Genomic DNA, 16,322 nt, shown 5'->3' on the forward strand with positions numbered 1-16,322 from the left:
GACGCATTCAGCGCGCCGCGCGCCGTCATTCAGGTTTTATTTTCCTTCACAACAACGAACGAAACGTCAGTCGACCGTGGACATCCGCAGACGTCGCACGTATTGCTTCGCTTAACAGTCGCGCTGTGAACACTCAAATATTACGTTTCGTTACACAACAAATAATTAAAACTATGCCTATTTCACCGATTGTTGGTATCGACGATGACCAGCGCTTCGCTTTGATGAAGGTACGTACATTTTTCGGATTATCAATGACTTATCAGCGTAATTTTAGATAATTAAAATTAATGGGTCTAGCTCCAAACACACATACAAAGGGAATTGGTATTTGAAACAACAGATTAGCATAAGTGTAGCTAATGTATATGCTTTATAGTTATTACTGTTTCCTGTACTTAAGTATACATGCCTGAAAATACGATGCGAAGCGGAACAAAATCTTAGTTTGATAACTAAACCTAACCCTATGGAATTGTAGGTAATCTTTGAAACGGCTATTATTTTTTGCCTGCGTTGCGTAGATATGGGATAAGTAACTTCGATTGTTGACACAACACCTAAATATTATTTTAAGATGCAATTTTAACCTATTTCAAAAAAGGATGAGGTACTTACTCAATTCGTCGGTATCCTTTTAGTCTAACATTTGCTTACAACAACTCTCAAATCTACCCTACAGCCTACAGCACCAACAGGAGAACAATGTATTATGTGTTTTAATGTGGTTTTAATTTACAAAACCAAGACAAAGTTGTTCTTTAGCCCGCGTACCAAAATTAAAACATGAGTTCAGTACCTATTCTGTACTTTACATTACATGGTATGTAATTACTTAATACTAGTAACAAGTAATACGTAAAAATAAATGTTCTTTGTGTAGCCTAGCCAATTATTCAATTAACATTAGCCATGGGAAATTAATAAATTGTGGCTAAATAAGTAATTAACTACTTAATTGTATGCAGCATTTGCAGCAAATTACTGGATAAGTATGTAGAAATACCTAATAATGATGTATTCTGTTATGTAATGTAATGCACCATAATTATTTACTAATTAAAAGAGTTACCAATTAGAAGAACTAGAAACCTTTTTTTTTGGAATACTTATTTACTAATTTTGAAGTAGGCAATATGGTCTATATTGCCTACTTGTGTGAAAGGCTAGGAAAGTGTTTTTATTGGGTTTAGGAAATTAAGCAAATCCTCATCTAGACTAGAGACTTAGCATTAGCACTAACGACTTAGCACTAACCGCTTATCACGGGCACGTATCATCTCTACTTAGCTACGGCTTGATTATTTGGGGCAGTTCCATACATGTGAATGATGCATTTTTACTATAAAAAAAAAAATGTGTACGAGAGTACGAGCCGTTTGTAACACTCGAATCACTAAGTACGTTTACTTGGAGCCATGTAGACCTTTATTTAAAGAAATAAAAGTCTTGCCATTTCCATGCTCGTACTTACATCAAACAGGTGGGCGATTTTTTTCAAAGTTGTCCACCCCATTTTTTTTTTTATTTGGAATTTTTTATGTGGTTACCACTCAGAATCGCGAGCTCTTTCAATCCTAACAGGAAAAAAAGTGTCCCAAGGTTTTTTCATTTTGTATGGCGGTAACGGAATGGAAGGTCTGAAAAATGTATGGAAATCTTGGGACATTTTTTTCTCCTATCAGGATCGAAAGACCTCGCGATTCTGAGTATGAACCGCGTAAATATTGATCCAGAGGCCGTGAGTTCAAGTCTCACCCAAGGCAGACATTTTCCACTTTTAAATTTATTCTAAGCCTAGTGGCATCGATTGCAGACGTTTCTGCTAATCAGAAGTTAAAATATCCATGTTAAAGCTTTTATTTATTATTATTATTTATTGAATTACTATACAGTCGATAAATATTACAATTTATCACAGGCCCTGCAAAACTGTTTAACAGTTTGACTGCAGGATAAGAGTATCTTATTAAAAATAGTTACAGGAAGTAATATCTAAAAACATTTAAAATTAGGACTGAACAAGCTTCTCACACTACATCTGTATTAGGGGTTAAACAAATTTGAGTCAAACTAAATTTAAATACACGTAGGATGGCAGTTACTTGTGGTTCGCATGGTTAATTCATTGTTTATGTAAGTACAATGCAAGTATGCAATCAGCAGTGCATCTCTCGACGCAGTCGTGCGTAGCTGCAATGTTGACGGTGTCAATATAAGCTGGATTTTCTCGTATTTCATCTATACGTGGAAATTGCAAAAGATTATGTTTGTAACACACGTTTAGAAAAGCTTATGAAGTTGTAGTTTGACAGGAACTACGAGCAGGCAGGCCTGTCCCACTAGCGCGTGTAGGTATCGAACTTTAAGTACGCCCAGGGGCGGCTCACTCCGCGATTCTATCGCCGCGCTACAAGTACATGACGGCGGCCGCGAGTTCGCGGCCCATTCAGCGGTGACGACCTTCGCGCGGCGCAATAGAATTCAATGTCGGCTGCTCGCGTGTGGCGCGTTTGTTAATGTAGATAAAAATTTAGAATGGCGGCATTTTGGGAACATCAAAGGAGTGAGCCTTCTGTACTCGTACTATTATATGTATATTCTGTGGTACACCCGACGCTGCGCACGTGCGGCTCGTTTCTTTGTTAGAATTTTGTAGGTATTTAAAAGGCGGCATTTCATGAACATCAAAGCAGTGGGCCTTCTGTACTTGTACTATTATATATTCTGTGGAGCAGGTAAATATCTCTCAAAGCGCGAAGCGGGATCTGATAACAGAAGTTGGATGAAAGAAACAACCGCAAGAAAGTGTCCTACGTAATAATCAATTCATATAAAAATTCAATAGGCACTTCTTTCACTATCGAATCAGAGCTCTGAGGCGGTTCTTTATATTATACATCTACATACTTATTTTAAAAAAAGTATACTTACAGGAGTTCAGAATACCTACACTGAGAGAAAAAACAAACAGTTTTCATGTTCATTCAACAAGTTTTTTGGTTAAAATAGCGTCTACGTGCTCTTTGGTTCAAACAACAAGCTACTTGTCATTTGAATCGGCAATATATTTGAATCAACAAGTCGATTTTATAAAAACAACCTGACACATATTGTTTTAAACATACGTTTGGCTGATTCAAACGGATAAATCGCAACAAGTCGAACTTGTTAAATTCACAATGCAAATTTCTCTCAGTGTACATTACTCTGAGGTTAGTCGATAAGGATAACGAACGTATTCCAAAGTCATGGTGGCTAAACACAAACCATAAATCAGAAAAAAGTTCACACGCAAAAAAGTGTAAATGAATCAGAAGTTAGGTGCAAGGTCAGCAAACATTGTTCGAATGTATTCTAAACTCATGGTGGTACACAATTCATAAAAATCATAAATCAAAAAAAAAGTTTTCACAAAAAGTGTAAACAAATCAGATTTTTGCTGACTCAGTGTCAAGTTAGGTGTAAGGTCGGTAAACATTGTTCATTTACCGCCACGTCGCTAACAAACGGTACTTAGCTGCCGAATGTTGCAACCGCATCCTTGGTGACCGCGAGTCAACCAACACCTCGGATCGGACGGGTGGATGACCCCCATAATTAATGGGTGAAAGTTAAGAGCGTTATAACATTTCGGCGTCGGGCGAAATTAGGTATTTTACCCGCCGCGCGAGTCCAATATGCCGACCCTTTCTAGCACGTCTTATCACTCGCTCGCACTACAATAATGGACAAAACAATCTTGATCCTTTCTATGGAATTTTGATAACAACCACAATCTACTATCTCGATATAAACTTTTGGTTTCTAATAAACATTATTTTGTACGAAAATACGAGAATATAGCGCGAAATAATATCAATTATGTTAAAATTTATTTAAAAAATTAAAGTAATAATTATAAAAGTAGATCCCATCCCAAATATTTGCTTTTGTTATATGATAAGTATTAGAGTAAAGTATATATTAATATGATGATAAAATAAGACAAATACAATTCTAATTACTTCAAGATGGTGCTCAGGGTCTGATGATGGAGCCAGATGGTGGTCACCAATACCAATGAACAATATGACTAAGTATACAACTTCGTGGTTTACATGTCATTCTAGCATTTTCACTTTCACATTTCAAGTGCATATACCACGAGTATAGGTTTTCGGGTGTGCTGATTTAAAAATTAATGACCGATTTGGAATCTGACATTGCTGACTGTCACTTTGACACAAAAGTCATCATGGGTGTCGTAAAATAGGTTTTAGGGGGTGCTGATTCCAAAATTAATGACCAATGTGGAATCTGACATTGCTGACTGTCACTTTGACACAAAAGTCGTCATGGGTGTCGTCAAATAGGTTTGCGGGGGTGCTGATTCCAAAATTAATGAACAATGTGGAATCTGACATTGCTGACTGTCACTTTGACACAAAAGTCGTCATGGGTGTCGTAAAATTGGTTTTAGGGGGTGCTGATTCCAAAATTAATGACCAATGTGGAATCTGACATTGCTGACTGTCACTTTGACACAAAAGTCGTCATGGGTGTCGTCAAATAGGTTCGCGGGGGTGCTGATTCCAAAATTAATGAACAATGTGGAATCTGACATTGCTGACTGTCACTTTGACACAAAAGTCGTCATGGGTGTCGTAAAATAGGTTTTAGGGGGTGCTGATTCCAAAATTAATGACCAATGTTCAATCTGACATTGCTGACTGTCACTTTGACACAAAAGTCGTCATGGGTGTCGTCAAATAGGTTTGCGGGGGTGCTGATTCCAAAATTAATGAACAATGTGGAATCTGACATTGCTGACTGTCACTTTGACACAAAAGTCGTCATGGGTGTCGTAAAATTGGTTTTAGGGGGTGCTGATTCCAAAATTAATGACCAATGTGGAATCTGACATTGCTGACTGTCACTTTGACACAAAAGTCGTCATGGGTGTCGTCAAATAGGTTTGCGGGGGTGCTGATTCCAAAATTAATGAACAATGTGGAATCTGACATTGCTGACTGTCACTTTGACACAAAAGTCATCATGGGTGTCGTAAAATTGGTTTTAGGGGGTGCTGATTCCAAAAATAATGACCAATGTGGAATCTAACATTGCTGACTGCCACTTTGAGGAATCATGGGTGTAGTCAAATAGTTTTTAGGGGGTACTGATTCCAAAATTAATGAAATGATTTAAAAAGTAATGACCGATTTGGAACCTGACATTGCACAGTACCCCTGGAAACCTATTTGACGACACCCATAACGACTTTTATGTCAAAGTGACAGTCAGCAATGTCAGATTCCAAATTGATCATTAATATTGAGATTAGTACCCATGAAAACCTATTTGAAGACACCCATGATCACTTTTGTGTCAAAGTGACAGTCAACAGTGTCAGATTCCAAATTGGTCATTAGTTTTCAAACACCTCCGGATACCTATTTGACGACACCCATGACGACATTTGTGTCAAAGTGACAGTCAGCAATGTCAGATTCCAAATTGGTCACTAATTTTGGAATCAGCACCCCCTAAAACCTATTTTACGACACCCATGACGACTTTTGTGTCAAAGTGACAGTCAGAAATGTCAGATTGAACATTGGTCATTAATTTTGGAATCAGCACCCCTAAAACCTATTTTACGACACCCATGACGACTTTTGTGTCAGAGTGACAGTCAGCAATGTCAGATTGAACATTGGTCATTAATTTTGGAATCAGCACCCCTAAAACCTATTTTACGACACCCATGACGACTTTTGTGTCAAAGTGACAGTCAGCAATGTCAGATTCCAAATTGGTCATTAATTTTGGAATCAGCACCCCCTAAAACCTATTTTACGACACCCATGACGACTTTTGTGTCAGAGTGACAGTCAGCAATGTCAGATTGAACATTGGTCATTAATTTTGGAATCAGCACCTCCTAAAACCTATTTTACGACACCCATGACGACTTTTGTGTCAAAGTGACAGTCAGCAATGTCAGATTCCACATTGGTCATTAATTTTGGAATCAGCACCCCTAAAACCTATTTTACGACACCCATGACGACTTTTGTGTCAAAGTGACAGTCAGCAATGTCAGATTCCAAATTGGTCATTCATTTTGTAATCAGCACCCCTAAAACCTATTTTACGACACCCATGACGACTTTTGTGTCAGAGTGACAGTCAGCAATGTCAGATTGAACATTGGTCATTAATTTTGGAATCAGCACCTCCTAAAACCTATTTTACGACACCCATGACGACTTTTGTGTCAAAGTGACAGTCAGCAATGTCAGATTCCACATTGGTCATTAATTTTGGAATCAGCACCCCCTAAAACCTATTTTACGACACCCATGACGACTTTTGTGTCAAAGTGACAGTCAGCAATGTCAGATTCCAAATTGGTCATTCATTTTGTAATCAGCACCCCCTAAAACCTATTTTACGACACCCATGACGACTTTTGTGTCAGAGTGACAGTCAGCAATGTCAGATTGAACATTGGTCATTAATTTTGGAATCAGCACCCCTAAAACCTATTTTACGACACCCATGACGACTTTTGTGTCAAAGTGACAGTCAGCAATGTCAGATTCCACATTGGTCATTAATTTTGGAATCAGCACCCCCTAAAACCTATTTTACGACACCCATGATGACTTTTGTGTCAAAGTGACAGTCACCTGAGGTACTACATATTCGTAATCTGAAAGTAATCAAGTCAATAATTTCAGTTATTTTGAATCGACTATGATTCCGAATTATTGGTAATAGTAATGATTGTATAGATGATTAGTGATTCCTTTACATGTAATGGTAATTTACCGTTTCACTTGATTACATTACAAGTAATCTGACACCCAGTAGTGTCAGATTACAAAGTAAAATCAAGTAATCGTGTAATCCGGAATCTATTACGATTTGCCCATCTCTGGGTTTAGTTATATGGTTCATTGGTACTGGTGACCACCATCTGGCTCCATCATCAGACCCTGAGTACCACCTCTTGTCAAAGGTCTTGTTGAGACGAACCCAACGAGCCTAAACACGAAGTCGTTTACTTACATGGTTCACTGGTACTGGTGACCACCTTCTGGCTCCATCATCAGATCCCGCGTACCATCTTGATGTGTCTTATCATCTTGACCGTATTGTAATTTTTACATTTTTATCATCACAACGTTGTAATACTTTAACATTCAAACATAACAAAGTATTACAAAAGCAAATATTTACGGGTCTAGGATCAAATTCGTTGGTCGCTGTTTACACACACACAATGCGAGGATAGCCCGTGTAGAAACAAGGCGTCCGACCCACACAACAATAAATATTCTCGACGTTTGCGATGAAAACTCGGAGACCAAAGCGACATACGTCTTACCTGCTCGAGCTCCGGCGCGGCACTGAAATCGCAGGCGTCCGTCGCCGGTAAAATAGCGACAGGAAGGCTAGTTTTCAAAAAATTGGCAAAAAATCATGATAAAATATTATAACGACAAATGGATAACAGCAGTTTAAGCACATTGTGCAGATTATTTATATACTAAAATAACTTCGATAACATGTAGATTTTCGGAGAAATGATCACTTGTTTCGATGTATTTTCAAGACAAAATTGAGTTCGTTTTACTTTCAATTTCTCAATTTCAAAGGATTAAATGATAAATATTGTTTAATGGGCCTTAAGTACAAGATATTTGAAACTTAAATTTACCTCATTTATGAGAGTGATCTTATCAAATTGTACATAATAAGAGCTCCGAATTCTGTGCTTCACGCGGTTTTTCCTAAACGAGCATCAGAAAAACAATCATTACTAATTGAAAAAGCTTTTTTTTTTCATATGTTTTTTATTTAACCGACAGTTAATAAGATGTTCTAACTGAAACAAGTACTTTCACTGTCTTTTAGTATGAGTAAAGTGTACAATTTTGTCGATAAATATTGTGCATTTTACAATATATCGCCTTTTTTTGTCCTTAGCGCTCTTTTAGCTCGAAACAATTCCGTAGAAATGTTGTTATACCGCGTTGGTGACAAACAAGCATGCGGCAGGATAGTCAGTAGGCAGTCACCGTAGACTATGGACGCCTGCAACTAGTGCAACTCCAGAAGTGTGATGTGCGCGTTGCCGACCCTAGTTGCGTTAAGTTGTAAGTAGTTATACTCTGTCAAACAAGTCTGTCAGTAAATAAGAACAAAGAAAACTATAGGTATCCTTTTCTCTAGCACCCTAAAGAAAAGGATGCATATAGTTTTCTTTGTTCTTATTTACTGACAGACTTGTTTGACAGAGTATAAGTATAATAAATATCTAATTATTAAATTATTGGCAATCCATGTTTTTTAATAATTAGTCAGGAGGGTCAAAATCTAAGAACCGTGAATAAAATCAAACCATAACTGTTCTTTTTAGGGTTCCGTAGTCAACTAGGAACCCTTATAGTTTCGCCATGTCTGTCTGTCCGTCCGTCCGTCCGTCCGTCCGTCCGTCCGTCCGCGGATAATCTCAGTAACCGTTAGCACTAGAAAGCTAAAATTTGGTACCAATATGTATATCAATCACGCCAACAAAGTGCAAAAATAAAAAATGGAAAAAAATGTTTTATTAGGGTACCCCCCCTACATGTAAAGTGGGGGCTGATATTTTTTTTCATTCCAACCCCAACGTGTGATATATTGTTGGATAGGTATTTAAAAATGAATAAGGGTTTACTAAGATCGTTTTTTGATAATATTTATATTTTCGGAAATAATCGCTCCTAAAGGAAAAAAAAGTGCGTCCCCCCCTCTAACTTTTGAACCATAAGTTTAAAAAATATGAAAAAAATCACAAAAGTAGAACTTTATAAAGACTTTCTAGGAAAATTGTTTTGAACTTGATAGGTTCAGTAGTTTTTGAGAAAAATACGGAAAACTACGGAACCCTACACTGAGCGTGGCCCGACACGCTCTTGGCCGGTTTTTTTTATAAGTTAAGGAAAGGCTAGCTAAAGACTGGAGGTGGTTGCCTCTAATGTCTTAAATTGTCTACGTTTCGTCTAAACGTAGGCCGAACCCGTTAGATGAAAATAAAAAGATCAACTCTAACAGTTTTCTGCTTCTTTTGGGTATATAACTATAACAGCTTGCACCTGAGCGCAATCATCATTTACACGGCCGTAATAGGTAAATATTACCGTAATTTTGACCAAAGAAAAATTCCGGCTAGAAAACCCACAAATCGGAAAAAACGTTTCCCATACAATTTGTATGAAATAAATATTTTTTCACCACACCACCTGTTAAAGGCTTACTTTGCTATTCGAAAACAGATATCAAGATTACATTTTATCCACGAGAGTGCAAAGTAATTTCATACAATTACAATTTTAACTTGATGTCTTAAGCTGGCTGGTAGAATTTACCTATAAATGATGATTTTGAATCATAAATATTGAATAAATTGATGGATTTGATTTAATTTGATGTTTTATAGTTAGTATTTTGTTCGTGTTGGTGTGGTGAAAATTTTTGTGTATCACTAGGTGGCAAAGTTTGTTTAACCTCCGTGCCTAGAAACCCTCGCAACGCTCAAGATTCCACTTTTTGAACCACTCGCTACGCTCGCGGTTCATTATTGGAATCTTTCGCTTGCTCGGGTATCAATATTGGCACGTGCGGTTAAACAACTACTTTGCCCCCTTGTAAAACAAATAACTATTATATTATTGCATCTAGAATAACAAAAAATAAAACCGCCTTCAAAAAAAGCGTGTTACAAAACACGGAGAAACTAAAAAGCCAAAAATAATAAACCTTCGAATTCAGATTTCTTATCGGATTGCAATAATCTAAACATCCAAATCATAAAAAAATCAATTATTTTTGTAGTCGGTACCAGACCTGTTCGTCGCCTTGCTATTTCCTGTTTGCCCCACCCAACCATACGCAGGCTGGCCCCGACTCCAAAAATAATTGATTTGTTTATAATTTGGATGTTTAGATTATTGCAATCCGATAAGAAATCTGAATTCGAAGGTTTATTATTTTTGGCTTTTTAGTTTCTCCGTGTTTTGTAACACGCTTTTTTTGAAGGCGGTTTTATTTTTTGTTAAAAAGTTAATTTATTTGTTGATTTTTAGTGGTCCCTAGTGATATTATATGTATCAGTCCGAATATATGTACAGTAGTGAAAGAATTATCCTTTAACTCCTAACCATTGAGGAGTTGACCTTCCATCATCAGCTCAGCCACATAAAATTATTACCATCAGGCGTAAATACTGGTGTACCTTTGAAAAATACACTAAAAATTCAGTCGAATTGAGAACCTCCTCCTTTTTTGAAGTCGGTTAAAAACATTACATGTGCCTATAACATTTGAAGAGTTCCCTCGATTTCTCCAAGATCCCATCATCAGACCCCGACTTGGTGCCAATGGGACCATCTCGGGGTTATACCCATCGGTCCACGATTCTCGGAGATATCGAGTAACATACATACAAAAAAAAAAACATTCAGTCGAATTGAGAACCTCCTCCTTTTTTGAAGTCGGTTAAAAAGAGGCTATCATTTGGTGCAAAGGCTAACAATTTAACACTCTATCCTCTTTGATTTGGATTGGAGTAAAGCAATCCAAAACGATCTTTTCACGTAGATATTGTTAAATAGTCTGATGTGGGATTAACTGCCGTGGCGTCATAAAAGTTGATTGCAGCCTGCGTTGTGCAACTTTCCAATTTCCATTGCATTTTCTCCTTCGCTTTAAGTATTACTATCTTTGAGAAACTTTTTAATGAGACTACACATATAACTGCAACACCGTTCTGCTTTTTGAAGTGAAAGAGCGACTTCCAACTGACAGTGTTAAACTTTTAACGCTCACTGACAGCGTTGAACGTTTAACGCTCAGTGTTGCCAACTCGAATTTTGAAATACCTCTTTCTATTTTTAACCGACTTCAAAAAAGGAGGAGGTTCTCAATTCGACTGAATGTTTTTTTTTTTATTTTTCTTTTTTTTTTTTGTATGTATTTTACTCGATATCTCCGAGAATCGTGGACCGATTTTCAAAATTTTTTTTTTGATCGAACGGGTATAACCCCGAGATGGTCCCATTGGCACCAAGTCGGGGTCTGATGATGGGATCTTGGAGAAATCGAGGGAACTCTTCAAATGTTATAGGCACATGTAATGTTTTTAATATATTTTTCAAAGGTACACCAGTATTTATCATTTCCACATTACGAAGTTTCACTTCTTCCGCGCGGAGGGACCCCACGCACAATTTTTTTTTATTTTACGACTATTATATAATTTACCATTCGATTATACGACTATTATATAATTTACCATTATGCCATTGTATTACTCTACCTTAAATAATTCTGCAAAAAGACAGTATGCCAAGAAATGTATGCAAAAAGTCATTCTGCGAAAAGAGGTTTCTACCAAGCGTTGTTATGCGAAGGTAAAATATGACAAAAAAATTATGCAAGATAATGGTAATCCAATGGAGAGTTTATTATGCCCATTTATCTATGTCTTTATTTGTGTGTGCGACGAAAGAATGGTCTTCTTCCCTACGAATTTATTTAACCACAGAGAAGGTTGGTAGAGCCGGCTAATAGTCCTTTCTGACAGTATCCAAGAGAAGTATACAAGGTGGAATAATCGAATGCCACATGGATGGCAACTACCTTAAATATTGTAAATAGCACATTTTGTGTAAGGGAGACTTTCCTTTGTTTTTAAAAACAATAAATTCTGCATTTAAGGATTTATGAAAAATCGCTTGCCTCAGTCGGGAGTTCGGGACTCGAACCGGTCAAATGTGACAAATAAAAATAACGTGCCTATGTAACGATGCATGGCCTTCCGTTATTCTGATTGTATTTGTTATTCAGAGAAAAATGAACCTTATCAGTAACCCTTTCAATCTGCATCATAAAATACGGCACGTTATTTTTTGTCACATTTGACCGGTTCGAGTCCCGACTGAGGCAAGCGATTTTTCAACATCCTTAAATGCAGAATTTATTGTTTTTAAAAACAAAGGAAAGTCTCCCTTACACAAAATGTGCTATTTACAATATTTAAGGTAGTTGCCATCCATGTGGCATTCGATTTTTCCACCCTGTATATTACATATATGTATAGGTATAGGTATATTCACATATAGGTACGAAAGTTCCTGCTTTATCAAGACATTTTTTTTTCTTGAGCAGACTTGTGTCTTTCTCCATTCACATCTGTAAAAGAATCCTGCAAAAAGCGAACATTAAATCGCATGCATGTGCATAGAAATTGCAGCACTAGTTACGACTATAGAGAATTGTGACATAACGCCATCATCGATGCGTTGCGGTTGCTCTGTTACATAATGTCCGGAATATTTGAAAACTCCTCGTAACTTTGCGGCGACAGCGATCACGTTTTTTTTTTTTTAATACAAACAGTTTAGTAGTAGCAGTGTAGTTTTTATTTTAATACGGGATTTTTATAAATAAATATAATAAATAAATATTATAGGACATTCTTACACAGATTGACTGAGTCCCACGGTAAGCTCAAGAAGGCTTGTGTTGCAGGTACTCAGACAACGATGTATATAATATACAAATACTTAAATACATAGAAAACATCCATGACTCAGGAACAAATATCTGTGCTCATCACACAAATAAATGCCCTTACCGGGATTCGAACCCGGTAAGGGCATTTTTATTGGTTTATATTGTGGTTTCTTACCGTTCTAAATTATTTTGAGAAATAAAGTTTCTTAATATGAGGTAGCCATCAAACCGAAGTTTTTCGATTGCTACAAGTTGGACATGAAAATCATTGTTCCAGTCGTCGGCTTGGTTTCAGCCTAAAAACTGCCCAACCTTACGGCTAAATCTGATTTCGGCAAGTAGATAAAATTAAAGCAAAACAGAACTAAGCCTGTTGTTTTAGAGAGTATTAGGTAGGAGTATACCTACGTACTTTCAATATAAAATAAGAAGATGCACCAATTACAAACTGTAAATGTTAGTGTTTTGTCATTGCCAAAAAAAAAGGTCCCGAGTAAAGTCCGTTTTCACATTATCCGATCCGATATCGGATGTCGGAAGTATTTCAATAAAAAAAATCAAAGATGGCGCCTGTAATGTATGAGGTATCGGTCTTGCATTCGATATCGGATCGGATAATGTGAAAACGCACTAAACGTAAACCTCCTCCTTTTTTTGAAGTCGGTTAAAAAAATGCGCTTGCTATCTTAGTTAATTTGTTTACGTTACGGTTAGAAAATATTTCCAATATAAAAAAATATTTTATATCAATTACAAAACTGTTGTATTAATTTAACACGTTTTTAACACGCTATTTCATTGACACTGCACTTTCAACACTCGCTCCCAAGGTTAGGTTAAGCTTAGCATAGATTTAGCTTAAAATACTTTCACTATGAAATAAGAATAAGATGCACCAATTACAAGACTGCACCTGTTTATGGGTGTTGATAAGTTTTTTCATTGCCACCGCGCTTGCAACACTACTGGCAAGGTTGAACCCGCAGTGCGTTTGCGTAATGCCGTTCATCAGATGGTTGCAAAAAATATAGTGCTCATGTCATAAAGACTGGCCAGCCAGACGTGTCACATTAAAAAACAAGTTAGTTTTTTTTAAATCTATAAATGGCTACAATTTTGCCAACCAAAATGGTCTTATATCAATATGTATTTTGGAACAAATAAAACAATCTCACAAAGGTCGACCTTGCTTCAAACACGAGCATAGCTCGTACTATTTTTATGTGTAAGTATGTTACATGCATATCTAACATATCTCTACTTACGTAGGTTAGGTATTTTACTGAAATCTAACCGGAATAGGTAGATACAAAAAACTAAAATGTGACTAAAGTCATCACTTTTTGCTCAGCATCAACATCAACACACCAAAACGTCGTTATCTATACATAATTGCAGAACAAAAAACAAAATAGTAGATATGACCTTACTTGTCAGACTGGTACGGAACTTATGAATTATTTACCTAGTTTTATCTCCTAGTCCTTTTATGTCTACCTTGACACTAAACTTAAACACGTATTTTCCTTATGTTAGGGTAATCCTTATCTAGAGCAGAAAGTGTAACAGGAAATATTGACGAACTTCCTTCCTGGCCCCGTAGCCGAATGGCATTTCTCCGACGCCAAACGAAAGCGATACGCCGCTGGCTCTGTCGCGCCAATACGCAAGCGCGATAGAGATAGATATCTACTAGCGCTTCGTTTCGTGAGCGATATCGATACCTCTGGGTTCAATTGGCGTAAAGGACATTTTGGCGAAAATGAGTTATATATACAGTTTTGTTCAGAATTTCAAGCGCTATCGATCTGTGTAGTTAAAATTTCGATATCTCTTAAAAAGTTGCCTTTACGACCAAGATTTTCTACTATGGACTTGCAAAAATAGCTTTTCTGAAGGGGCGTAAATATCAAGTCATTAATTGTAAATTATTATTTGTGTCGTAAAGGAAATCTACAAATAAAAATATAGTTGTAAGTCACCTTATTATATATTGTTGCCCTTTAAGCCCTTACTTTCTAAGGATCACTTTCTATAGTAGTGTGATAAAGTTGGGCGTAAAGGACAAGTTTTTTTGTTCTTCGTCCTTTACGACCAGCACTAAAAATATTTTATCCGCAACTGTAATCGATATCTTTGGGTTCAATTGTCGTAAAGGACATGTAATGCAGGTAAGGCAAGAGAAAGATAAACCCACTTTTTTGTTTTTTTGACCTATATTTGTGACGTGTATAAGAAAAATATGCAGATTACGAGTATCTTTAACCTAGTGTAGCAACCGTAGTGATAAACTAAACGATTTAGAAGATAGATGGTTGTAAAGGACACGTCAAAATGTTATAACGTCCTTTACACCCATGATTTGATAGGGTCGTAAATGACGGTCTTAGATGATTTTTATACAAAGTCGGGGCGTAATTGTAACCGAAATGGTACAAATGTTGTTCTAAGTTTACAATTAAAAACTGGAAAAATGTATCAAAACGTACTTAATATGGCATAGAATAGCTCTACATCAGTTTAATGCAGTGTATTATAAATTATCTAAGCTATCTTAGCAACAAAAAAGAACAAGACTAATATTTTATATCCAGTTTTGTAATAAAGAAACAATATTTGCTTAAAAACTATCTAATACTTTGGCAACAAATTCAAAGTTATTTTTTTAGTATTCGCCGCTGTCTGAATAGTCAGTACTGTCAGTAGGTTACGCATTCAGTCTTTAATTCTAGCAGGGAAACGCTTTCGTAGTATTATTATACTGCGGCGAGATGTAGGTAATTAAAAAAAAACATTATGGTAATCAGGGTACGTACCCAAATGCACAAACGCTCACGATAATATCTATTTCGTAGCTATATATCTTTATCGCTCTTGCGTATTGCACCAGACTGCATTTTTGTCGGCGTCTGTCGTCGACGATTGCCATTCAGCTACGCCGGCAGTAAACTTTAACAGTAGACTATACTAACATTTAGTGCGACAATAACAGGTGCGTTTCGCTAGCGAATGAGCGTTAGCGTTTGGTGACTTGGCTATGTACCCAGGTACTTAAAGCATTGACTATAATATTTCTAGGATTGAACTCATAATTAAGATTATTCTTATTTAACAGGTTTACGACTAAATAACAATCTTCTGTTTTAAAATTATCAAAAATATGAATCAACATAGTAGGTAGTCTTGACTACAGTTTGTATACGCGTCCTAACTTGCGTTTATAAATAAGTACTTAACTCTTAGTTATTCTTAAAACTTCTTTCTACTTTAGACTTAAAATTACTGTCGTATTAATATAGTCTACTATTCACAGTTGCTGATTAAAGTTTACGTGATTACAATTAGTGTTTTACTTAAACTACGAAAGCGTTTCCCTGCTAGAATTAAATACTGAATGCGTAACTTATTGAGACAGCCGAGCGGCGAGTACTAAAATAATAACTTTCCAAAATATTAGATAGTTTTTAAGCAAATGTTGTTTCTTTATTGCAAAACTGGATATAAAATAGTCTTGTTCTTTGTCTCTGCTAAATATTTAGATAAATATACACTGTAACACTAATGTGGCTATTCTATGCCATATTAACTACGTTTTGATACATTTTTCAAGTTTCTCAATTGTAAACTAAGCTAAAAACAGTTGCCATTTGTACCATTCCGGTTACATTTACGCCCCGAATTTGTATAAAAATCATCTAAGACCGTCATTTACGACCCTATCAACTCTAATTGTTCAAAAAAATCGTGGGTGTAAAGGACGTCCATAGCAT

General features: G+C 36.4%; 1 protein-coding gene across 2 annotated transcripts in view; it reads left to right on the top strand.

Annotated features, from left to right (window-relative positions):
• Window positions 1-37: 37 nt before the first annotated feature.
• The window catches only part of LOC125227782 (SEC14-like protein 2), a 51,325-nt gene continuing 35,040 nt past the window's right edge, over window positions 38-16,322 (top strand). The window contains exon 1 of one of the 2 annotated variants that reach the window (XM_048132122.1): window positions 38-230. In XM_048132122.1, coding sequence (XP_047988079.1) covers window positions 174-230 — 57 coding nt within the window. In that variant the 5' untranslated portion in view covers window positions 38-173. Of the gene's footprint in view, window positions 231-14,249; window positions 14,255-16,322 lie in introns of those variants that run through there. The other variant, XM_048132123.1, reaches the window with a different exon arrangement.

The sequence above is a fragment of the Leguminivora glycinivorella genome, chromosome 7 (assembly GCF_023078275.1).
Source record: "Leguminivora glycinivorella isolate SPB_JAAS2020 chromosome 7, LegGlyc_1.1, whole genome shotgun sequence".
Classification (NCBI taxonomy): Eukaryota; Metazoa; Arthropoda; class Insecta; order Lepidoptera; family Tortricidae; genus Leguminivora; species Leguminivora glycinivorella.